Source organism: Neophocaena asiaeorientalis, unplaced genomic scaffold (genome assembly GCF_003031525.2).
Source record: "Neophocaena asiaeorientalis asiaeorientalis breed wild unplaced genomic scaffold, Neophocaena_asiaeorientalis_V1.1 scaffold116, whole genome shotgun sequence".
NCBI lineage: Eukaryota > Metazoa > Chordata > Mammalia > Artiodactyla > Phocoenidae > Neophocaena > Neophocaena asiaeorientalis.
The window spans coordinates 7754672-7781680 of record NW_020174561.1 but is presented as its reverse complement, the minus strand read 5'-3'; the positions used below and the strand labels follow the sequence as shown (position 1 = coordinate 7781680).

The 27009-nt window shown below is 38.5% G+C and overlaps 1 protein-coding gene across 1 annotated transcript in view; it reads left to right on the top strand.

Moving 5' to 3' along the window:
- The window catches only part of CFTR (CF transmembrane conductance regulator), a 190147-nt gene that overhangs the window by 81140 nt on the left and 81998 nt on the right, over window positions 1-27009 (top strand). Inside the window, exon 12 of the mRNA XM_024757758.1 lies at window positions 26759-26853. Coding sequence (XP_024613526.1) covers window positions 26759-26853 — 95 coding nt within the window. The remainder of the gene's footprint in view (window positions 1-26758; window positions 26854-27009) is intronic.

The following is a 27009-nucleotide window of genomic DNA, read 5'->3' as shown; positions in this document are numbered from 1 at the left end:
AGGGAACCACAAGCATCTTGATAGAACGAGAGTATTATTGGGGAACAGTGAGTGGGGAGGAATGAAGCCGGAGGGCCATGTCTTGGGAGCCTTGAAAACCAGTCTCAGGAATTTGGTCTTGGAGAGCTTTAATCAGGGAAGTGATGTAATCAGCTTTGCAATTTAGTTATATCTCTTTGGCTGTGATATGAGAAGCAGAATTAAGGTGGATGTGATTCGAACCTTTGTGGACTAGCAGAAAGAACAGAGATTTTGAAACCTAATAGAGCTGGGCTACTGAAGAAAGTTACTTAACCTTGCTGTATACTGAGTTTTATCCTCTGCAATATAAGGATAATATTACCTATTTTATAGGGTTTTGTGGATTCTTCTGGCACATAGAAAGTACTTAATAAATAAAACAGTGATATTATTATTAGTGGTAGTAGTAGTAGTACTATTTGCTATTCTGATTAGAAGGAGGAAGACTAATAGGAAGCTATTTCAGTAATCCAGATAATGTCAATGATGGACAAGAAGAGACTAAAGTATCAGAGTAATTATGAGAAGATAAGGAATCCCTTATTTGTGTACTATTCAATATTTGCATCCTTAGGAAAGGGCATCAGGAAAAAGGAGCCTTTGGGAAAAAGTGAATATTTTTTTCCTTAAGAAATTAGAAGAGAAATTGGTTTAGGATTAAGGATTCCTTACATAACAGGAACTGGAAAGAGGTACAGGTAGAGATGCTATGGGTTTAGAAAAGAAGGATGTGGAGGTCAGTTAAGATGTCTGATCTTAAGATGACTAAGATGTCTGATCAAGCAGAGGGATCACAGGTATTGCTAACAAAGTACCAGTGGAGGACACCACTAGATGGGTTTTAATAATGATGATGTTCTTTGTTTTTTTATTGTACAATTCACTCTTCATCCTCTTTGCCTTAAAAGAGCAAATAAAACACTTAGTTTTTTATTTTTAATAGTCCCTGAGTCCCTGCTCCTTCTGTCCTGCTGACTTTTGCAACTGACTTAGGTCTTCCTAGTCATCTTATGATAGGCAAAAACATCCAGCCTCTCCTAAATTCCTGTACTTTAAACTGGCAAATGTAGTCAGTACAATGAGTACATTAGTATATGATTTTCTCTTCTCTTTACTGAATGTTTCCTGTATGCTGTTATCTATCCAACGACATGGTAAATTCCTTGAGATTAGTGATTCTAAAAATTTTATTTTGGGATATTCCACCAAGTACATTGATAGGGAGAAGGATAAATTCTTGTTGGATGACTGTTTCAGAAATATTTTGAAGTAGGCATGTCAGTTGCAAGAATTTTGCTCAGAAAATGTTCTTTTCTGAGCCTCACAGTCTCAGAGTTTGAGGAGACAATTATACAACGGCAAGTTTTTGCTGAGAGTGACAAATAAAAATAATTAAAAGTGCTAGACTATCCTGACAGTCAAAATCAAGTTTCCCCTATTTTCAGTGACTTTAGAGTTACCGATTTTTGTTGTTGTTAAACAACCGTTCCCGCCTTTGAAAGAGGCCAGTGAGAACCTTCCAAAATGAAGGTTTTATTTTTTTAAGCATTTGGTGGAGGAGTTTTGAGCACAGGAACACAAAATACCTACAGAATCCTTGAGGGTTAACAGCTGGTGTCAGCCCAACACTCCCTCAGCGTGTTCTCTCTGTGGCCCCTATCACCAAATACAAACATTCGTGATTCAACAGGTTTTCGTTTTGACTGCCAAAGCTGATCTGTTTCTTAATGTACTACATCTAGACTTGGGACTGTAGATGAGGCGGAATATTTTCTTCCTCATTTTTGTGTTTTTATTCAACTTTGATATCTACAAAGCACTTGAGTGTGTAATGATGCCTGGTGTCGTAGGAGTAGGCAGGTAGGCGCAAATTTGCTTCGATACGAAAAAGCATACACAACATAGTTCACGTAGTTTTCTGATTTCAGTCTGTGGTTGAAAACTATTCAGCCAGTGGGATTGAGTGAAGACTTTATCACAGGGAAGAGCATGGAGACAGTGCTATGCTGATAGAATAAATTGTAACAAGCAGACACGAGTAAGCAAGTCCTGTTCAGACTCTTCCCCTTTAGGTCTCCTCTTTCAGGAACTTCTCTATGTCTTGCTTATATGTCCTACTTTGGATCTAGATTATAGTAGAATGGATTTCTAGACAAGTTAATAGTTAATTCTTAAAAATACCATTTTGTATCCTTGTGCCCATTAACTTCTCCTCCAATTTTTTCTTTCCACGTTCCCAAACTACCCTTAGAATCCTCCTAACTATTTGTGACTTTTGTAACCAGCACTGAAGATTTTACTAGCTCTAAACGAGGAATTAATATAATTTGGCCCCCATTAATTTACTTATCCCGTAAGGAGATTATAATCATATTTTGTCATTGAAAGAGTGACAGGTTTCACTGTCCTCTTGCCTTTTAAAACTTTCGAGAATACCACTCCTTTGCCATTCTCCAATATCTTATCCTATGACACTGTCTCACAACTGACAGCAACAGATCCCAGGCAGGCTAGTGTTTGGGTACCAAGTAATTGGACTGTCTTTCTTCAGTGACTCACTCTCTTGTAAAAGGACCTGGTTTGGAGCCGTAATTGGCTTTTGTAACAGTGCGTGGTGGGAGGTGGGGTGGGGGATGTGAGAAGAGGTCCGAGGCTTAGGATATGTAATTGGTTTCCACAAAGCTGTTGCAGTCCTTCTGTAACCACAAAATGGTCGTCATTAGGTAAATATTTGTCATGGCCATTCATTACATACACATCGTAATAAAAATATTTACTGTGTAAGTTGAAGAAGTAAAATCTGTTTGTGTTTTCTATTCCACTAGACAGTTTTCATATTTAGTCACTAGAAGAAAAAAACATTGTGGGGGAACTTGGCAAGAAATTACTAAGAGAAAGAAATCTTGGGAGGGAAACTGGCAAGAAGTATGAAAAACTTGGGAGGGAAGTAAGCAAAGAAATGAGTTAACAACTGTTCTGGAAAATAAATTCCATCATGCAGATACCACGAGACTAACTGAATTTGACCCCTGGATCTTCAGATCTGGCCAAAACTCACCTGCACTGAACAGACTTAACCTTTGGGTGGTCAATCCACCGTTGTAGGAGAATTCAGGAATGTTCAGTTGAGAGATCTGTAAATAAAAAATGGCCACACAAATTAACATTTGCATTCAATAGTAGCCAAGATATAATAGACATCCAAAACAGATATTCGAAACACACTGAACTATGTCCCCTAAACCAGAATAAACCACACTAAGTGACTGTACCTTGAACCACCTGTCATTTTCTACTGATAGGTAATTAAGTTTGAAAGCACTCCCATTTATTTATTGTAATATGAAGCAACTACATTTATTTAATACAACTGTGGAACCAAACAGGAACACCATAGCGTTTCCTGAACTAGACTATTATTTTACTTCATTTGAACCCTGGAACTTAAAAATAAATACTAGCTAACATCCATTGGGAGGGCGTAAGTCAGCATTGCTCTGCTAAGCATTTTTGCACGCATTGGTCCTTTGAATTCTAACTTTCTAGTTATCTAGTGACCACTTTCCCTAGAGTTTGCAATCAAAATGAAAATGTGCTGAATTCTAAAAGTGTGAACTAGGGTTTAGCAATTAAGATTACAATTCTGGAACTAATTATTAGCTTAAACAAATGGGAGTTCTTACATCTCTAAAACCTGAATAACCCTAAGACTGCCCCTCTTCCTAAGATGTGGGCAGATCAACAGAACAGTAGTATAAAAGTTGAATTATAACTGTCTGGGACCAAGCTATCTTTAAAATACCATTTTGTATCCTTGTGCCCGTTAACTTCTCATGAATTGATAATGAAATTAAGATATCTCATGAATTGATAATGAAATTAAGATATTTAAGCCAGGCCTTCATATTAAAAAACAAAACATCATTAAGTTTTCCAAAGGTGAAAGCCATGCTGTATCATTATATATAGGCCTGATGTTTCATCCCTTTTGAAGAACTGGGATACTGGACCCCACACTCTTGGAATTTTCCATTTTGTAATGATGGCTAATTCAACAAGGTCAAGAGAAGATTTTACACTTATATTTTAATAGAACTTTAGACTTTAATAGAACCTTAGAACTTGGTAATATTCATAAATTCCTTTCCAGGAAGGGACACTTGGGTTTTCTAAAAATTTAGTATAAGTATTCTGTAGACAAAAATTGCCCTTGAAATGGCAATTATGTTACCATGAATATGTTTCAGAACCAAGTCTGTAATACCTGATTTTTATTTAGAAGGTTTAATTACCCTTGATTCAAATTTCATAAATTAAAAAATTGATTTCAATAAGCATTTGTTGAGTTTCTGCTGTGGACACAGTATATGTTAGGTACTCTGAATGCTGCCTGCAAGTATAACAAGGGTCCTGTCTGTAATGAGTTTTTGACTTACAGATTTTTTTTGGGGGGGGGGAAATATATATATATACACACACATATATATGAATATATATATTCACTCATGTAGTAAATATTTGTGAGTGCAAACATTAAACTAGGGACTGCGTCAAACTCTGGGAATTACTGGTAAAAAAGGCACAATCCCTGTCCTCAAAGGTCTTCCACTCTGGTGGAGATGAACAAGTAAAACCAGTGCAGTTTGTTAAGTTCTACGATATTGGTTAATACCGGGTACTTATATGGTATAGAGAAGCAGCACTTAATCTGGTCTTAGAAGGTCAGGTGAGGTTTCCCTGGAGGAAGTGACATCTAAGGTGAGAGATGATGGATGAGTAGGAATCATTTGAATGAAGAACAGGGAGAATATTCCAGAAAGAGAACACAATGTACAAAGCCGGGAGCCAACAGAGAACATTGTACCTTGGAGGAGCTATGATCAGTTGTGTGTGGCTGGGGTGTAGGATGAAATGGGCTGGAGCCAAGTGAGAGCACTGCACTTTCAGGGGAACTCTAGGTAGCGCAGCGAAGCTGGGACCTGGAAAGGAAGGCGTATATGATGAGAGCCGAACTGGGAGAGAACAATCAGATTGTGGTTTCTGTCCCCCCACTTGCCAGCAGTTAAACCAAATAGCCAAAAGAGGCAGAGTCATCCACACTTACTTTCACGTTTCTTATACCTGGGGAAATGCAGTTCTCATGCAGTGGTTTAGCTGCAAGAGGAGTCGGCGAAACGTGGTGCTTAGTGGGAGCACAGGCCCCTTGGGAGGGGAGCAGGTGGGTCCTCCATGGTTGCTTTTCTTCACTGGAGGGAGTGCCATAATAAAAACAATATTTTAGGGAGATTTATCCAGTGTAACATGCAAACTGGAGGGGGATAATGGAGATGTGGATAGACATTTATGAAATATTGTTATGCAATTTTTAAAGTGTAAGAATTGAAAGTTTGAGAGACTTGTTGAAGATCACGTCTCATAACTGATGGGACCAGCAAGAGAATCCAAATCTTCTGACTTCTCTTTTTTGCTATACTCGATTAGGGTTGTTGCCTATTAGAAACTCCTACGACTTATGCATTGAACATTGCAGACTTTGAGTTAGGACTTCAGGCTGGTTAATGTCACTATGATTGTAACAGTATTATTAAACCATTGGGACTATAAGTCTGCCATTTGTGAAAGAGAAGGTTATGATGACAAAGACTTGTGAACTAACGGCACTGAAAATTTCATGACGTAGTTTTGAAAAGTCTTTGCAGGATATTTATTTTCATATAATTGACATATCAAGCTACCATACTCCTAAATTCCGTACTCCTTGATCTTGGGAAGACCACCTATACTAAGACACTTGAAATTTAAATGTCAAGACATTTCTACCCATATCTTCTCCCAAATTATCTTCTTTTCTTCTCACCTTGGGGCAGAATCTCCTCTTCACGCCTCATGACCTCAAATTTAAAATATGGGGGTCTAAGTAGGTGGGCAGTCAGCTCAGGGAAAGTTGAGCAGCTGGTTTTCTAAAATGGGCTCTTGAGAGAATAAGGATCTTGGTAGGATTACTTCAGAGGTGATGGGTAAGGACATATTGAAGCCCATCTCCTGGGGAGCCCTGGTTACTAGGGACCTGGGAGACCTGCGAGGAACTCCAGGGCAGGATCAAGTGCAAGATAACACAGTAATGTGCCAATGAAGCTCTTGAGAAAGGAGTACTTTCTAGATGCTGGATTTGTCCCAGTATCTTGGGCAGGTAGACCTAGAAAAAATAGTTAAGGAATGAGTGGGTTCTTAACTGCCAATTCTTAGACCAACTGAATTAAAATCATCTAGAGGGAGCTTTTAGAAAATAGATTGTTAAGAATCATTTCAGAGAATCTGAAATCTGGAGTCCAGAAATCTGTCGTTAAATGAGTCTAATGTAGAGCTAGAACACAATAAATAAGATTCTTTGTCTCAAGTATCTTTTTTAGCTTCCTTGGGGACACTTATCTCAAGATACATTAAAGCACTGCATTTTACAGCTCTTCAAGCTATGAATAGAATTACATATATACTCACAAGTTCATACATAAAAACCATGTATGTATATATATATGAATATTAAACAATAGTTTCATATCAACAACAAAAGACTGTAATATCTATTATAATAGTGCTTTTTGTACTTTTGTTGGGTCCAATAACGAATATATTGGAATTCGAGTTTTCTGCTATGAATTGCTCAGTACCAAAGCCCAGTGAAAGAAGAGTTTTTATTTTTCAAGTTGATAGAACGTTCTCACTTCTTAAGCTTTCTAGCAAGGATTAATCTTTAGCCAATATTTGTAGGTACAGCTATTTGTAATCAAGTTTGACTTAGGCCAACAGACTGTCTTCCCTAATGAACAGAACTCCAATTTTTAATTTATAGAATTCATTCACGTATATTCCCTGCTTTAGAAGTTAACCTCCCTCTGTGGATACATATCATACAGTGCTACATCCACAGTTACAGCAGCTGTGTGCAAAAGTGGTTAATTCATTTCTTCTCTCTATACAGTACTCGCTTGGCTTTCTCACATTCTCTTCTTCCTCTCTTCTCCCTTCCCCTTCCCTCTGTTCCCCCAACACTTCTTTTCTCCTTCCTCCTTCTTGCCTAGTTTCCTTGTGCATAAAGCATAATACAAGTGCTTAGTAATTATTAAACATTAATAACAGTGGCATTAACTGTCTAATGATTCACTGTTAAAGACATGCTTTATTGAATGGCATTACTTCTGAAGTTCATGTTCCCGCATCCCAAGCTTCTCACCATCCTCCCTTACCACAAGCAGCTGTATTGTCAAGGTTATTCTGAAGAGTGATAAGACAGCCATAAAACAAGGTTTATGGTATTTTCCTATCTACAGAGCCACAGCAAGCTCAAATGTACTCAGCAAATATTGCAAAATTACATAGGACCATTAAATGTAACACTTCACCCTTTCTTTAAAGTTCTCTCTCTCTCAATATACTAATACCCTATACCATTCCTCTATGTTCACGTCAGAGTTGATGAGCTTTGTATTAGCAGTTCCTCCTTAACAGCTTCTGGTTTGGCTGGCTCAGTTGAATAATATCAGGGTGATGAAATTTAGGTGCATTTTAAAAAAGTAAAGTGGTACACATTTGTGTGAAAAGTGTGTTCATAACACTGGGTATATTATATACTTTTTTAATAATAAAATAAGTTAATCTTTATTGCACATTTATTATAATTACTTTTACCCTTGCTGGTACTCTTTATCTAAGTATTTTCAAGTGCTTTACAATCTCAAACAGACTTAATGTTTTATGTGCACAGAATCCTTTGAAGTTGACATTTGCCTTTCTGACCAGCATGTTGTAAAGGAAGTTAGCCAAAAGAACAGGTACCTATTCAAAGAGGCATAAAAATCACAGGTTAAAATGCAGATTCCTGTACTCTGCCCTAATTCTTCTGAGTAAGAATAGGTGCAGCATTTTTAAACAAGCTCCCCAGGTGATTCTGAAATAATTGGTCCAGGGATCACACTTTGAAAACCAATGATCCAGATATTTGATTTTATCTGTAAATAAACTGTGATGAGAAAATTATTAAAAACTGAAATGGCGGTGTAGGGTGGTTACAAAGAAAGATTTTTCAGGGTCTCCTTCAATAGGAAAATTAACTGATCACAATTTTTAAAAGTTTATATTTGATTTATTTTAAGATTTAGGTTTAGAAAAATCTCAGTAGTTAATTTTTATATTAGAAATCAAATCATGCCCAGTATCTTAATTCCAATAAATGATTTCCTCCAATAATTTTTTTTTTTTTTTTTTTTTTTTGCGGTACGCGGTCCTCTCACTGTTGTGGCCTCTCCCGTTGCGGAGCACAGGCTCCGGACACGCAGGCTCAGCGGCCATGGCTCACAGGCCCAGCCGCTCTGCAGCATGTGGGATCTTCCCGGACCGGGGCACGAACCCATGTCCCCTGCATCGGCAGGCGGACTCTCAACCACTGTGCCACCAGGGAAGCCCTCCTCTAATAATTTTTATGGGTAACTCCAAGAGAACTCAAGAGAAGTTGCAGTGCAAGTAAAGAGAGATCAAATTTGTCTCTGGTTGCAAAGTTTCTCTGGGCAGCACATGCTCTTATGCTGCTTTTTAAACTCATGATAGCACCAAGGCTGAAAACCAACACCCTTAAGATAAATATAGCACCAGATTGGAGTGCCCTTAGTAATCAGCAGAGATAAATGTTTAACAGAGTATACAAAACAAAGTGTTTTATGTTAAATCAAATAGAAGCTAAATACTAATAAAGAAATCTCCAAATGAACAATAAAGTAATCAGAACAAGTACTCACATTAGCAGCAGGATATTGGTTTTATTAATGCATTTGATCTTAAAATAATGGGCTTATTCACAGTTCTCTTCAGTCTACCCCTACTATTTTGTTTCACTTCAATCTCAGCAGCTTTCTAGTAATTATGATCTTTGAGATATTTGTTAAATTATCCATATTGACACATTTCTCTTCATAAATGGTTTCAGTCCAGAAAAGGAGGCCAAGTGCATTGGCTCAGAACATCAAATCTTTTTCAGACACAGGAATCTCTTATTTTCGTGCTTTTTCAAGGTAATCTGCGTCACTAGCATCTATTCCAGATAGGAAACGTTCATATGACAACATCCCTGTTTTCTTAACTATATTGTTAGAGCCCTAGATGAATTGTAAGAACATTTCACCAAATCCTCAAGTCCATTCTCTAGTAGGTCTGCGTCTTTATTCCCATCCTGCCCGGGGAGGGGGAAGGGTAAGCTGGGACAAAGTAAGAGAGTGGCATGGACATATATACACTACCAAATGTAAAACCAATAGCTAGTAGGAAGCAGCCGCATAGCACAGGGAGATCAGCTCTGTGCTTTGTGACCACCTAGAGGGGTGGGATAGGGAGGGTGGGAGGGAGGGAGACGCGAAAGGGAGGAGATATGGGGCTATACGTATATGTATAGCTGATTCACTTTGTTATAAAGCAGAAACTAACACACCATCGTAAAGCAATTATATTCCAATAAAGATGTTAAAAACAAACAAACAAAAAAGAACATTTCACCAAATCCTTCTCACCATCATTCTTCCATAAACCCCAAGCTTCAGGCAATCACTGTTACGAATGTGATATGTACTTTTCAATCCATTTAAATGAATTTACACCATATATATTTATCTATAAACAATACTTAATTGTTTTGTGTAGCTTTAAAATTTACACAAATGGTATAATTTGTACACATAATTCTTCAACTTGCTTTCTTTGCTCCAGTTACCTTTTTGAGGTCTAGCTATGCTACTTAGGTGTAGAAATTTATTTCATTCTATTAAACTGCTGGATGGTGCTTATGTGTAACATTTTATTTACTCTGCTATTGATGAATATTTAGATTGTTCTAAGATTTTACTTAGTACTGCAATGACAATCTTTGAATATTTCTCTTTGCACGTATGTAAGAGCCTCTCCGGTATAAATAGATGAATTGTGGTGTCCTAGGATATGTATGTACATTTCCAGTATCACTAGATGCTGTATTTTAAAGTAGCTGTACCGATTTACACTACCACCAGTCATTCATGAGCGTTCCCATTTCCTCAATCTTTGAAAACTCTTGTGTTTTATTATTTTGCGGTACGCGGGCCTCTCACTGCTGTGGCCTCTCCCGTTGCGGAGCACAGGCCCCGGATGCGCAGGCCCAGCGGCCATGGCTCACAGGCCCAGCCGCTCCGCGGCATGTGGGATCTTCCCGGACCGGGGCACGAACCCGTGTCCCCTGCATCGGCAGGCGGACTCTCAACCACTGCGCCACCAGGGAAGCCCTGAAAACTCTTGTTTTTGACAGAGAGTTTAATTTTTGCCATTCTAAGTTGTAAGAAGTCCTATCTCTTTGCTGTTCTAATTTGCAGTTCCCTGATTGCTTGTGAGATTATATTTGTTAGCCATTTGACTACATATCCTTTGCCAATTTTTTTGGTAAGATTGTGGTAACTGTGAGATGTGCCTTATACACTTCTGTCGTAGGGAATGTAATTGAAGGAGGGCCCACTGCTATGAGTTAAAATCCTTCACTTTCAGAGTTTGTCTTGAGACTACACCTTCCCACAAATGATTGAGTGTGGCAGAGATACTGAAGCAGATTTGTGTCTGAAAGACATGGGACTTATTTATTGATGGATTTTGGCTCAGAGACTCTCAGATGGCTCTGTCAGACCTTGCTTAGATTGCAAAGTGTTCTAATGTCTTTCCATCTAACCTTCTGTCCTTCTCTCCTTCACTCAGGGGTTGGAACTGCATTGAGGTTTGACAGCTCTCCCAGCCTTCCTTGCCTCCTTTCCTGTTTTCTTTTATGCAAGTATTTCCCATAATAAGATCATTTCATGTTCAATACTTCTTGGTATCTGCAGCTTGGAGGGACTGTACTAAAACAGTTATATACATTGCATTACTCTCCTTTAGGGATGGGAGGTAATGCAATGTATGTTTTGTTCTGGAATCTTTTGTTATAGAGAGTTTTTTGATTTTCATAGAATGAATTATATCTATATTGTCTTTTATGGTTTGTTCTTTATCTTTAAGACAATCCTTTCTAATACAAATCATAAAAATGTATTCTTGTGTATTCTCAATATTCTTAAAGTTTCATTTTTTGCATTCAGGACTACAAACCATTGGAATTAATTTTTGTATTTGGTATGAGCTAGGGGTCTAATTTTATCTTCCAAATGGAGATCCATATGTCATGAGATAATTTTTTGAGCAGTTTCTCCTTTCCCTATAAACTGTCATTCTAACACTTTTATGCTATGTTCTGATCTGTGTGTGGGTTTGTTTGTTTGTTTGTGGAATCTTCTGTTCCGTTCATCTGTCTGTTTATTCTCCATCAGAATCTACTTTTCAAATGACAGTAGGCTTACCATTTAACTTTATTTATTATTTAGGGTTAACGAGTGTGCTCTAGTGACATATCCCAGTATCTCAAGCTGGCCAGAGAGATAAGTTGGGGGCAGACTTGGTTAGGTTCCATGAGGTTAGGTTCGAACCTAACCTTCCTTTGTGAGGAAGTCACAAAGGTTCTCCCAGGCATGAAGCCATATCTCAGCTCAAAATCCAGCTCTTTCATTAAGTTGTCCTTGACATTGTAAGCTCCCGAATGCAGGGGATTAATCTTAACCATTTCTAAATTGCCTAAAATACTTGCTCACTGTTTGGAACATATGCCTATAATAATTTAAACTTGTCCTGGTTCCCAAAGCATAGAGCAAATTATAACCCTGCCCTTGCCCTTGAGAAGCTCACAGTCTTTGAGGGTAAACAGACAATAAGAAAAGACATAAAAGCTCTTATAACACATAGGAACAGAAAAGTCATGACTAGTTGTCAAAGAAGTCATGGAAGACTTTATGGAGGATATTAAATTTTTATTGATTTTAAAGGACTTTGCCAGATAAAGAAGTAGAGGAAATCCATTCTAGATAGAGGGACCGGCAGGTGCAAATAGTGAAAGATATGGTAAATTTGGAGAACAATAAAACTTCTGTGTGGCTAAGGGTCAAGATGTATTTGGAAGAGTGCTGGGAGGTGAGTCTGAAGAAGTGAGCTGGGAAAAGTTTTGTATGCCATCTTTCTATTTTTATTTTTTTAATTTATTTATTTTTTGGCTGCATGGGGTCTTCATTGCTGCGCACGGGCTTTCCCTCTAGTTGTGGCGAGCGGGGCCTACTCCTCGTCGTGGTGCGTGGTCTTCTTATTGTAGTGGCTTCTCCTGCTGCAGAGCACGGGCTCTAGGCGTGCGGTCCTCAGCAGTTGTGGCTCATGGGCTCCAGAGCGCAAGCTCAGCAGTTGTGGCGTAGGGGCTTAGTTGCTCCGTGGCATGTAGGATCTTCCTGGACTAGGGCTTAAACCCGTGTCCCCTGCATTGGCAGGCGGATTCTTAACCACTGCACCACCAAGGAAGTGCCTGTGTGCCATCTTTTAAAGTTTGGATTTTATTCTGGAGTTCACAAGGATCCAATATACTTTTGGTTGTTTGTTTTATGATGTTTTGTTTTAAGCAGGGATGTGACATGATCAGTTCGATTGAATGAATTTGAATTGTTCAAAGTAATGTGGATCATACGTTCTTTGGCCAAGCTATCCGCTACCAGCTGAGAAAAAATATGACTTCTCCTATATTTTAGGGTCATGGGATATGATGAGCATTCTCCATGAATCAGCTCTCATTATGTTATGTTAACAGGATTGAAGAGGATAAACCTTTGGAAAGTGAGACAACTTGATACTAAAGAACTCCATATCTTCCACATATGTTTTATTTATTTTTGATAAGAGAACTAGTAACCTAGTTCATAAGAAAAATATCAATAAACATCCCCTTTTACTTATGCAGAATTCACTTGCTTAGCACCATAATAGTGGATGATAGAGATCAAGCTGAATAAACACATGCATATATGTATGTATACCATACATATACGTGTAAGTAATATATATATATATACACATATCTATATACATATATAAAGATGTATAAAAATGCAATCTGTATGTGTATATATATATGTATGTATATTCAAATGTATGTGTGTCTATACCCCAGTCACTATAATGAGTATTTTGGATAGCAGTTGTGATAACCTCTGGTTAGATATACTGTAGTTACCAAAGAAAATATTTTATACACCATTAAAATATTATTGAGGAAAGTACTGCTAGTGGATAAAGTCTTTTTAAAATTTTTATTATTTAATTTTTAAAAACATTTTTATTGGCGTATAATTGCTTTACAATAGTGTGTTAGTTTCTCCTTTATAACAAAGTAAATCAGTTATACATATACATATATCCCCATATCTCCTCCCTCTTGTGTCTCCCTCCCTCCCACACTCCCTATCCCACCCTTACAGCTGGTCAAGAAGCACCGAGCTGATCTCCTGTGCTATGTGACTGCTTCCCACTAGCTATCTATTTTATATTTGGTAGTGTATATATGTCCATACATACACTACCACTCTCTCACTTTGTCCCAGCTTACACGTTCCCCTCCCTGGGTCCTCAAGTCCATCCTCTAGTAGGTCTGAGTCTTTATTCCCGTCTTGCCCCTAGGTTCTTCATGACCTTTTTTTTTTTCTTTTTTAGATTCCATATATTTGTGTTAGCATACGGTATTTGTTTTTCTCTTTCTGACTTACTTCACTCCGTATGACAGACTCTAGGTCCATCCACCTCACTACAAATAACTCAATTTCATTTCCTTTTATGGCTGAGTAATATTCCATTGTATATATGCGCCACAACTTCTTTATCCATTCATCTGTTGATGGACACTTAGGTTGCTTCCATGTCCTGGCTATTGTAAATAGAGCTGCAATGAACATTGTGGTACATGACACTTTTTGAATTATGGTTTTCTCAGGGTCTATGCCCAGTAGTGGGATTGCTGGGTCATATGGTAGTTCTATTTGTAGTTTTTAAGGAACCTCCATACTGTTCTCCATAGTGACTGTATCAATTTATATTCCCACCAACAGTGCAAGAGGGCTCCCTTTACTCCACACCCTCTCCAGCATTTATTGTTTGTAGATTTTTTGAAGATGGCTATTCTGACTGGTGTGAGATGATATTGCATTGTAGTTCTGATTTGCATTCCTCTAATGATTAATGATGTTGAGCATTCCTTCATGTGTTTGTTGGCAATTGGTATATCTTCTTGGGAGAAATGTTGATTTAGGTCTTCTGCCCATTTTTGGATTGGGTTGTTTTTTTGATATTGAGCTGCATGTTCTCTTAACTTTTGCTTGTCTGTAAAGGTTTTAATTTCTCCGTCAAATCTGAATGAGATCCTTGCTGGGTAGAGTAATCTTGGTTGTAGGTTTTTCCCTTTCATCACTTTAAATATGTCCTGCCACTCCCTTCTGGCTTGCAGAGTTTCTGCTGAAAGATCTGCTGTTAGCCTTATGGGGATGTCCTTGTGTTTTATTTGTTGTTTTTCCCTTGCTGCTTTTAATATTTTTTCTTTGTATTTAATTTTTGATAGTTTGGTTAATATGTGTCTTGGCATGTTTCTCCTTGGATCTATCTGTATGGAACTCTCTGTGCTTCCTGGACTTGATTAACTATTTCCTTTCCCATATTAGGGAAGTTTTCAACTATAATCTCTTCAAATATTTTCTCAGTCCTTTTTTTTCTCTTCTTCTTCGGGGACCCCTATAATTCGAATGTTGGTGTGTTTAATATTTTAATAGTCCCAGAGGTCTCTGAGACTGTCCTCAATTCTTTTCTTTTCTTTTTTTTCCTTTATTTGCTCTGCAGTAGTTATTTCCACTATTTTATCTTCCAGGTCACTTATCTGTTTTTCTGCCTCAGTTATTCTGCTATTGATCCCTTCTAGAGAATTTTTAATTTCATTTATTGTGTTGTTCATGATTGTTTGTTTGCTCTTTAGTTCTAGGTCTTTGTTAAACGTTTCTTGTATTTTCACCATTCTCCTCTTCATTTGGTAGGTCTGGTGGGTTTTTACCTTGCTCCTTCAACTGCTGTGTTTCTGTCTTCTCATTTTGCTTAACTTACTGTGTATGGGGTCTCCTTTATGCAGGCTGCAGGTTCGTAGTTCCTGTTGTTTTTGGTGTGTGCCCCCAGTGACTAAGATTGGTTCAGTGGGTTGTGTAGCCTTCCTGGTGGAGGGGACTAGTGCCTGTGTTCTGGTGGATGAGGCTGGATCTTGTCTTTGTGGTGGGCAGGACCATGTCTGGTGGTGTGTTTTGGTGTGTCTGTGACCTTATTATGATTTTAGGCAGCCTCTCTGCTAATGGGTGGGGTTGTGTTCCTGTCTTGCTAGTTGTTTGGCATAGGGTGTCCAGCACTGTAGCTTGCTGGTCATTGAGTGGAGCTGGGTCTTGGTGTTGAGATGGAGATCTGTGGGAGATTTTCCCCGTTTGATATTACATGGAGTTGGGAGGTCTCTTGTGGACCAGTGTCTTGACCTTGGCTCTCTCACATCAGATGCACAGCCCTGACACCTGGCTGGAGAACCAAGAGCCTGTCATCCACATGGCTCAGAATGAAAGGGAGAATAAAAGAAAGAAAGATAAAGATAAAATAAATTAAAATTAAATAGTTATTAAAATAAAAAACAAAAAATAGTTATTAAAATTTTTTAAAGTAATTTAAAAGAAAGAAAGAAAGAACAATGAATCCAAAAGACACATCCACCAATGATAACAAGCACTGAAAACTATACTCAAAAAAAAATAAAGAAACGGACAGACAGAACTCTAGGGCAAATGGTAAAAGCAAAGCTATACGGACAAAATCACACACAGAAGCATACACATACACACTTACAAAAAGAGAAAAAGGGGAAATATATATATATATATAGTTGCTCCCAAAGTCCACCTCCTCAATTTGGGATGATTCGTTGTCTATTCAGGCATTCCACAGATGCAGGGTACATCAAGTTGATTGTGGAGTTTAATCCGCTGCTCCTGAGGCCCCCAGGATTGATTCCCCTTTGTCTTCTTTGTTCGCACAACTCCGGGAGTTCAGCTTCGGATTTGGCCCCGCGTCTGCGTTTAGGTCGCCTGAGGGCGTCTGTTCTTCGCTCAGACAGGACGGGGTTAAAGGAGCCGCTGATTCGGGGGCTCTGGCGCACTCAGGCCGGGAGGAGGGAGGGACATGGAGTGCGGAGCGAGCCTGCGGCAGCAGAGGCCACCATGACGTTGCACCAGCCTGAGGCGCGCCGTGTGTTCTCCCGGGGAAGTTGTCCCTGGATCACGGTACCCTGTCAGTGGTGGGCTGCACTGGCTCCCGGGAGGGGAGGTGTGGACAGTGACCTGTGCTTGCACACAGTCTCTTGGTGGCAGCAGCCTTAGCATCTCATGCCTGCTTCTGGGGTCTGCGCTGATAGCGGCAGCTCGCGCCTGTCTCTGGAGCTCCTTTAAGCGGCGCTCTTAATCCCCTCTCCTCCTCGTGCACCAGGAAACAGAGAGGCAAGAAAAAGTCTCTTGTCTCTTCGGCAGCTCCAGACTTTTCCCGGACTCCCTCCCGGCTAGCCGTGGCGCACTAGCCCCCTTCAGGCTGTGTTCACGCAGCCAACCCCAGTTCTCTCCCTGGGATTTGACCTCCGAAGCCAGAGCCTCAGCTCCCAGACCCCGCCCGCCCCGGCGGGTGAGTAGACGAGCCTCTCAGGCTGGTGAGTGCTGGTCGTCCCGATCCTCTGTGCGGGAATCTCTCCGCTTTGCCCTCCGCACCCCTGTTGGTGTGCTCTCCTCCGTGGCTCCAAAGCTTCCCCCACTCCGCCGCCTGCAGTCTCCACCTGCGAAGGGGCTTCCTAGTGTGTGGGAACCTCTCCTCCTTCACAGCTCCCTCCCACTGGTGCAGGTCCCGTCCCTATTCTTTTGTCTCTGTTTTTTCTTTTGCCCTACACAGGTATGTGGGGAGTTTCTTGCGTTTTGGGAGGTCTGAGGTCTTCTGCCAGCGTTCAGTAGGTATTCTGTAGGAGTTGTGCCACATGTGGATGTATTTCTGATGTATTTGTGGGGAGGAAGGTGATCTCCATGTCTTACTCCTCCGCCATCTTGAAGCTCCTCTGCTAGCGGATAAAATCTTATCTAACACTTAAAACATCTTCAGTTTCCTAAAAAAGAAACAAATGAACAAAACCCTTAAATTTCATACCAGTTTAGATCTTTTTCAAGTAATTTTGAAGATCTCTTCTCTTAAGCTAAATTTAGCCCAAACCCCAGTTTTTTAAGTTTGGCTAATGAATGTCTGTAAAAATCCATTAAAATTTTAGGAAATAGATGTAAGCCCTTTTAATAGCACTCTTCTTCCACTCAAACTTTTTCATTTTCTTTCTTTTCTTTTCTTTTTTAAAAAATAGTTTCTTAGCTTCTTCTTAAGTCATAGTTCGGAGTTTCTAATGAGAATGTCTGACTAAACATATTACCTATGCTTGGTAAAAGATAAAATTTGTTTAGATATGATTAATCTAGTTAAGTTGAAAAACACATACTTTGAGAGGTAAAATCTCCTGAGTATAAATTGTTTAAAATCTAGAATACACTGAAAGAGTGAACACTTCATATAAAAATCTATAGAACATGGCTGTACTCAGAGGGAAATGTATAGCTTTAAATGCCTTTATTGTTAAGAAGCAAGCCTAAAAATACACAAAATTTGTATTTTTCTTGAGAATTTTAAAAAAGCAACCAAATAATAAGTTAAAAGAGGGAGCAAGTAAGGATAAAAATTTAATGAAGTAGGAAACCAACAGATAAACGAAAGATATAATAATTCCTCAAAGCCAGTTCTTTGAAAAGACCAGTAAAATAGTTAAATCTATCCTTGTCTTTAGTAAGGAAGACTTAAAATATTAGGAATGATGAAGAAGCTTAAGCAAAAATATGGACAAGATTAAAACTATTATTAAAAATTAGTGCAAATCTGTTGAAAAGTTAAAAACCTAGAGGAACTGGATGATTTACTAGCAAAATACAAATGTTCAAAATTGAAGAAAGAAGCATAAAAAAACTTGAATAGACAGATTACCATTGTAAAGTTGGTTCAATGTCGATTAATAAAAATTAAAAGGCACTATCACTAGATAATTTCATAGCTGGGTTCTATTTTACCTTTAATAACATAACTTCCAATATTATTTAAACCATACCAAATCATAGAAAAAAATGAAAAACTCTTCATTTTCTAAAGCCAGGATAGTATTTGTATCAAAATATGAAAAAATATATAAAAAAGAAAACTGTAATAAATCATACTTATGAATATAGATATTTAAATAAAATGCTATCAAATAAAATACTACTAAACAGAATTCAGTATGGTATAAAAAATAAAATATCAGGCAAGATTCATGAATAGGAATACAAGGGTGCTTCAATATAAGCAATCTATAAATACAATATAATGTTACATTGAAGGAAGAAAACCATAAAATAGGGTCAGTAGATGCTAAAAGGGTCTTACATAAATTCAGCAGTTATTTCTAATAAAACTTCAGAGTAAGAATAGTAGGAGAAAACTTCGTTAAAGAGCTTTGTACCTTTTTTTAAACAAACAATCCAAAGTAAGCATTATTTTATTTTTATTTATTTAAAATTTATTTATTTATTTATTTTTGGCTGTGTTGGATCGTCGTTGCTGCATGTGGGCTTTCTCCAGTTGCCGTGACCGGAGGCTACTCTTCGTTGTGGTGCACGGGCTTCTTATTGCAGTGGCTTCTCTTATTGTGGAGCACGGGCTCTAGGCGCACAGACTTCAGTAGTTGTGGCTCGTGGGCTCTAGTGCACAGGCTCAGTAGTTGTGGCGCACGGTCTTAGTTGGTCCGTGGCATGTGGGTTCTTCCTGGACCAGGGCTCGAACCCGTGTCCCCTGCATTGGCAGGCGGATTCTTAACCACTGCGTCACCAGGGAAGTCCTAGCATTATTTTAAATGGTGAAAGGTTAATGCCATTTGTCTTAAAATAAGAATAATATTACATGTTCGTGAAAAAATTGTTCACCTAATAAAACCCCAAGTGATTCTAGCAAAGGCAAACGGAGAGCAAAACCCTGCCAGAATTAATAAGGGACTATGATAAGATGGCTGAATAGTAGATGAGCATACAAAAATAATCAGCTTTTCTGTACACTGGCAACAACAATCTAGAAGTGGAAATAAAAAGCTATTCAGGGGCTTCCCTGGTGGCGCAGTGGTTGAGAGTCCACCTGCCGATGCAGGGGACACGGGTTCGTGCCCCGGTCTGGGAAGATCCCACATGCCGCGGAGCGGCTAGTTCCGTGAGCCATGGCCTCTGAGCCTGCGCGTCCGGAGCCTGTGCTCCGCAACGGGAGAGACCACAACAGTGAGAGGTCCACATACTGAAAAAAAAAAAAGCTATTCAATTCACAATAGTAGAAAACCTTAAAATACTTAAGGATAAATGTAACAGGAAATTTACAGGACATATATGAAGAAGATTGCAGTCTTATCGAAAGATCTAAAACAACTGAATTAATGAAAAGATATGATTTAGCATCTTAAGATGCGAATCACATCCAAACTTATGTATACATTTAATAAAATCACAATACATCTGAATGAGATTGTTTTTGGAATTTTATTAAACTGAACTTAAATTTCTTGTGGGAGGAAATATAAAAAGTAGTTAGGAGTATACATTTTGTAGACAAACTGCCTTGGTTTCAATTCGGACTCTATTGTTTATTGGCTGTGTTATCTTTGGAATGATATTAACCTTTTCTAACTTTCAATTTTCTCATATTTATAATGGGGATAGGGTTGTGATGAGTATTAAAGAGGTTAATACTTGTAAAATGCTCAAAATAGTACCTGGTGCATAGTAAGCACTCAATATCCATTAGCTATTATTAGTATTATTATTTCTATTATTGTTGTTGTTAATGTTGTTATTATATAGAAGACTGAGCAAAAAGAGACAAAAATTTATGAAGAAGAATTGTGCTTTGTCAGGTATTAAATCATACTTAAAGCCATTAAAAAAACCTAAACACCAAAAACTCAGCAGAATATTAGTGTAGGAGTAGAGAATGGATCAGAGGAACCAAACAGAGAACCCAGAAATAGATCTTTGGAAATATGAGACTATGATAGATGATATATAAATTGAGTGGAAACATCATTTAATAAATTAGGTCTACTATCCAACTAAAAGAAAATAAGACTACATTCTTATCTCACACCATGTATAAACATAAATCATACCTTGAATAAATTCTTTAATTTAAAAAGAGTAATAAACATTTTACAAGAAAATTTAGGATACTATCTGTATAACCTGAAAGTGCAGTAGTATTTTTTAACCAATATACTAATTGCAGGTAGATATATTGACTAAATGAAAAATTTAAATTTTGCATATGACAGATGGTACATACATAGTGAAAATAGAAACAGGGAAAATGTTTTAAAAATATTAAAGAAAGAGTTGTTAATATCTATACCTTACAATGAAAAATGAATTAATAAGAAAATGACAAAAATCTCGTAAAAACAGGCATTTCACAGAAGACAAAACCCACGTTACCAATAAATATTTAAAATTTCACCATTATTAAGGAAAATGCAAATTAAAATGACAAGTTAGCAAAAATTAAAATGTGATGGTACGTATTGTTGGTGATGATGTGAAGAAAAGTAACAGTTCCATCAAATCTTGATGATGGAACTGTTACTTTTTTTTTTTTTTTTTTTTTTTTTTTTTTGCGGTACGCGGGCCTCTCACTGTTGTGGCCTCTCCCGCTGCGGAGCACAGGCTCCAGACGCGCAGGCTCAGCAGCCATGGCCCGCAGGCCCAGCTGCTCCGCGGCATGTGGGATCTTCCCAAACCAGGGCACGAACCCGTGTCCCCTGCATCGGCAGGCGGACTCTCAACCACTGCGCCACCAGGGAAAACCCCCACTTTTAAAAAAATTTTTATTTATTTATTTATTTTTGGCTGCGTTGGGTTTTCGTTGCTGCGCGTGGGCTTTCTCCAGTTGCGGTGAGCGGGGGCTACTCTTTGTTGAGGTGCACGGGCTTCTCACTGCTTGGCTTCTCGTTGTAGAGCACGAGCTCTAGGTGCGTGGGCTTTAATAGTTGTGGCTCGCGATCAGTAGAGCGCAGGCTCAGTAGTTGTGGCGGACAGGCTTAGTTGCTCCGCGGTATGTGGGATCTTCCTGGACCAGTGCCTGAACCTGTGTCCCCTGCCTTGGCAGATGGATTCTCAACCACTGTGCCGTCAGGGAAGCCCTGGAACGGTTACTTTTAAAAGTTGTTTTGTAAAGGATTCTGGCAGCAGTAACTTTTAAAAAGAAAAGACACGTACCTATGACCATGCTGTCTCATTCATGAGAATATATCTTATAGAAATAAAATCACAAAAGCTCAATGATTTATGTACAATGGTGTTATCAGTAGACTTTTTTTTTTTTTGGTAGCAAATGCCAGTGAAGATCACAGAGCATCTGACAGAGCTATGTTTTGTGTTTTTTTTAATTTATTTATTTTTTATTTTTGGCTGCACTGGGTCTCTGTTGCTGCACCCAAGCTTTTCTCTAGTTGAGGCGAGCGGGGGCTACTCTTTGCTGCGGTGCACTGACTTCTCATTGCGGTGGCCTCCCTTGTTGCCACCAGTTCAGTAGTTGTGCCAGTTTCAGTAGTTGTGGCGCACGGACTTAGTTGTTCCATGGCATGTGCGATCTTCCCGGACAAGGGCTTGAACCCGTGTCCCCTGCATTGGCAGACGGATTCTTAACCACTGCGCCCCCAGGGAAGCCTGGAGCTATGTATTTTGAAATTCAAAATCTTACACTTCCAGTCCAGTCTAGTCCAGACTGCAAATAAATGTGGACCAGTGAATTCAAGCACAGAGCTTCCTGAAAGGAGCTTGCATCAAGCTGCTTTCTTATTATAGAATTCTGATGTTGACTCATCAAGAAGGTTACTCTGGTGTTGATTGCTAAAATATTTATTTGTTTAACTAGGTGTTCTTCATTCAGTAGTACCTCAGTCAATTAGTAGAAAGTGTGGGGAGTTAAAAGTAGTCGTCTTATTTGTTTGTACTGCTGAAACATATTCTAGTGGAAATTTCTAATCAAATAATACAGAATCATCCCCAAAACATGAAAAAGTTTCTCAGAAAAAAGAAAGTAGGTGTTCCCTACCCTCCTTGATTCTTTTATAATGAGAAGATAATAAGATGAATAAAAATATCATAGCACAATTTACCATGGCTAAAATGTTAAATAAAATTAACTAACCATCTCTAGAGAGGTAGCATTTGGAAGGTATCTAGATCTTGTCTGGGAATATGGTGTCACCCTTAAGAACCTTGATTTTTAGTTTCAAAACGTGACTACATACATAGCAACCTCAACAAAAGTACATTTGGTAAAGGCACGCGAACTTGGGACTTGAATGCACGGCTTCCAATTCTAAGTCTGATTCTTTTCCGATACATTATCCCTTGTACGTTTCTTACAATCATATGCTAATAAAGGCTATATTTTCAGGCCTTAATAAGAATCTGCTTTTCCTTTAATATGAGAATGGCGCAGAGTATTACATCAGGTAAGCATTCCACTCAAGGCCAAATGGAAATGAATGATGTACACAGATTGTTGGTAAATAGATCATTCTAAAATTGCAGATCACCAAAGTTTGAGTGTGCATTATGGACCAAGCTCTTTATATGAAGTTACTTCAAATTTTTGCAACTGTTAAAGGAAGGTACTATTACCTTCATTTACAGAGGGAGAACTGAAGGCCAGAATAGACTTGCCCAAAGCTACTTATCCAGTTATTAGCGGAAACAGAGCTACAGAATAAGTCATTGTGCTCTCTGGTCAATGTTGCCATTCATGTTCTTTATTTTGTTTTAAACTTTATTTTAGAATTAAAAATATTCCACTTGGATTGGCACATTTCATTTCATTGATTTATATTTATTGAATTGCTTTGTATATGATATATTCTTAATTCTTATACTGAGCACCCTTTATAGAAGATGGACTATAATTGCACCTAGCTTAGGGTTAGAATTAGGTTACAAAGCTGTTAAGTAACTGAGATTTCACAATAAGCCTGCAGAGCAGGGTTCAAATCCTGGGCCCCATGCCATGCAGTTCAGTATTCCAGCTTTGTTACTTATTGAACCATCACCATTAGCATAGTTTACATGACATCCCAACAGCTCTCTAAATGGACACTGCAAACATAATTCAGATTTCAGCTCACCAGTGACTTGGGAGCAGAGACACTTAGATTCAGTTCGTCATGGCATTTTCCCAGGGTGCACCCAACCTGGAAATTCTCCCAAGTATGAGGGGAAATTTCACACTGAGAAATCCCATTCCATCTAAGGCAGGCCAAAGAAGATGACCAGTCACTTACCAGGCATCATGCCAGGCAGGCCTGGGGCACCCCAGGGATGCAGGTGTGGCTCACTGACTGAATGTGCTGAACAGACCAGGCACGGGGCAGAGTACATTATCATAGGAGCTCAAAATTAATAGCGTTCTGAAACTATAAATGAAACAGAGTAGCTTGTGGTTATAATTGAAATAGATTAACTTGGTACCAGGAAACCATCTAAGCAATTCCTTCCTTGAATCCCTCATTTTCTTAATGTATTTTCTCCTTTCCCTGGACCAGTTCCCGGTCAGGATTTGAGGAGTGATACTCAAAGGAATGGCTATTTCTGGTCTTTTTTGGAGGAAATTGATGGTTTTCCATTCAGTCTGAACATGTAAAGTCTAAGCTTACTTGAGGATCTTCCAATTTCTTTCTCTAATATTACATTTCAGCCTACTCACATGGGAAGGAAGAAAGAATTTTTTTTTTCCTTCTCCCTCCTATTTCCTTGGCTTGTTTAAAAGATGAATATTGCAGGCTCCTGTGAGAGAAATTTGGCTAAAACAGCCTCTTATTTATTCTGTCTTAAGAAAAAATTATTGAAATAAATTGCATTTGTATTCTTTGGACATTTACATTCACTAGGGATATTTGCTAAAGTGTCAATTATAGTTCCTTGTCTTCTATCATTTCCTATCTTTCCCTTCACTTTTCTTGTCTCTTGCTTTTTCCTACAGATGTCTACGTCTTCTGACAATTATTCCTTTTCCCAGTTTCTTTCTTTTTCTATGCTGTACACCTTTCTTATTTTCTTAAATGCACCTGTTTCTTTGTCACTTAATGTTTGTTTACCTTTCCTTCATCCATTCTCTCCTTTTTTCTTCCTTCATTCCACAAATCTTTGTTAAACTCTTGCACTGAGCTAGGATTCTACACCCTCCAAATCTATAATCCCCTAAATGTAACAGTATTATTAGCGTACCATCAAAATAACTACTGATATTTCTAAATTTAAAAAAAAATAGAAATTTTAACTGATTTAACTGATAGTGTATTGAATTCAAATTTGAAAAAGAAAAACTCCAATAATTCCAGCAACCTCTGGTTTTTTAAGATTGTGTCAGAGGGCTTCCCTGGTGGCACCGTGGTTGAGAATCCGCCTGCCAGGGCTGGGGACAGGGGTTCAAGCCCTGGTCCGGGAAGATCCCACGTACCGAGGAGCAATTAAGCCCGTGTGCCACAACTACTGAGCCTGTGCTCTAGATCCCGTGAGCCACTACTACTGAGCCCGCGAGCCACAACTACTGAAGCCTGCACACCTAGAGCCCGTACTCCACAACAAGAGAAGCCACTGCAATGAGAAGCCCACACACCCCAACAAGCAGTATCCCCCACTCGCTGTAACTAGAGAGAGCCCACACACAGAGCAACGAAGACCCAACGCAGCCAAAAAAAAAAAAAAAGATTGTGTTAGAAAATGTGCCTCCTTTACAAAAGCCTGCTCAATCTATTCATATAAGATAAATTATTCTTTCCTTTCCTCTAAAAGATTTAATTTTTTAAAAAGGGGATGGGATATGGGGAAGGAAAATATGGTGCAGCAGAGAAGAAATACACATGTGAGCCATTTTACTAATTGCTCTAAATTGAGTACAGAGGTTGTGCTGCATAGAGCTGCTCACTAAAGGCTTAAAGGTTGAGGTGCTCCTGGACACGCTCCCTTAGCAAGACTGAGATTTAAGACCTCGGGTGTGGAATTTAGCTGTAGTCCTTGTTATTTGGATGGAGTCCTGGTTATGTGGCCTGGTCCATAAGTTGAACAAAAAAATTCAGTCCAGTGGAAAGAAATGAAGCACTTCGTTTCACGTGTCTCATAACTACAGAAGGTCCTCCTCATCACAGTGCTCTATGGGTCTCAATGACCTCTCTGTGTTGTATTTCTCCAGTGCCTGAGTAGCTAGCTCCATTGGGTCCTGCTGTATCTCCTCCAACATGTCAGCATTTTTTAAGTCACATTTTTTATCCTTTTTGGTCCCCTTAGCTCAGGAGTATTGACAGCAACCATTCCTTGGGGGCAGTGGCTGGCATGGTTCTAAGCCTACAGGAGCTGCCAACTAGCTTTTAATACGAATGATCATGTACTAATTTACCAGCTTTGTGAGTTTACAGTTTTGTGTATGAAGTTCTATTTGACTTTCATATGGTGGATAACAAAAACAAATGGACAATATAAGTAACCATTTTGACAATTTAAATACAGGTAATGTTCATGTCAGTTCAAGGAGAGCGGATGTACTGCTTCTAGATTGTGAAAGCAAAAGGAGGAATAGAGTGGAAGAGTATTTTTAATAGAGGGAGAGAGAAGAAGGTGGTAACAAAAGAAAAGAGAAGATGTATGGGGTTGAGAAAAGAAAAGGCAAAGAACTTGTTTTCAACTAAAGAGAGAATCCTATCCATCTAACTCGTCACATTCTCAAGTCTCAGGGCAAACCTCACCTATTCCAGAAAGCATTATAGCATTTTCTACTTACTTTACTATACTTCTATATTCTGAACAATTAATTTGCCAATTAATTGCATATTGTTTTATTATCTTAAAATGGTTAATTGATTCTTTGGGATGTTTTTTAGCTTTCTCCAGGATTATGGCTTATTTTCCAAGTTAGACTTACAATGACTGCAATGTGAGGACTGTTTCTTATAAATTCTAATCTTTCACAATGTCTAGCATGGTTGTTGCCACAGAGTTCATTAACTGGAGAAGGGATGACAGGACACATGTGGCAGGGAGGTGACAGGAGAGACAGAGTGGATGGGGAGAGGACGTAAGAATGAGGTGGGAGGATGGATGAGGGAGAAGGCTGTGTTGTTTGGGTGGGTAGGTGAGATAAGTGTGGAAAAGAGATGCCTTGTACCCCTGGTCACTGAATATGCTTAGATACTGCAGGGAGCTGTAAATGGTATTCTTTTAGTTTCTCTTATTAGGAGGTTTATTCATCTTTGGGGATTTCCTTTTAAAGGAGTGAATTTAAATTGAAAGGAAGTGTACTTTAGCACATTAATAGCACTTGGGTTTGTAAAATGGTCAATGGATGATATACACACATCTTTACGTATCATAAATATGCATATGCTTTACTTTCTGATATTTTCCAATTCTTATTTAATTATCCTAAATAACATTTGAAAAATTAAAGAAAGTTTTCTTTATAAAATTTCAACAATGTTTTGAGCAATTGAAATGCATTTAAAGTAACTGAGATGCGGTGTTCACAATTTTTGCTGTGGTTAAAGCAGAAGTCTGATATACGATTGCATTTGAAGGAAAATGTACCTTTCAAATTCAGATCCAACATACTGACAATTCCTCTCTATTTTTGATAATAGGACATCTCCAAATTTGCAGAGAAAGACAACATAGTTCTTGGAGATGGTGGAATCACATTGAGTGGAGGTCAGCAAGCAAGAATTTCTTTAGCAAGGTGAATATCTGATTATTGGTCCAGTGAGCATTTGTTGTAAATATCATGCATGTAAAAAATTATAGATGATTCTCTATTTCTTCATATTCTGTTTCTGGAATTGAAAAATGCCCAGGATCTTATAGGTAGCAGGTTAAGAATAACCTTTAAGAATTA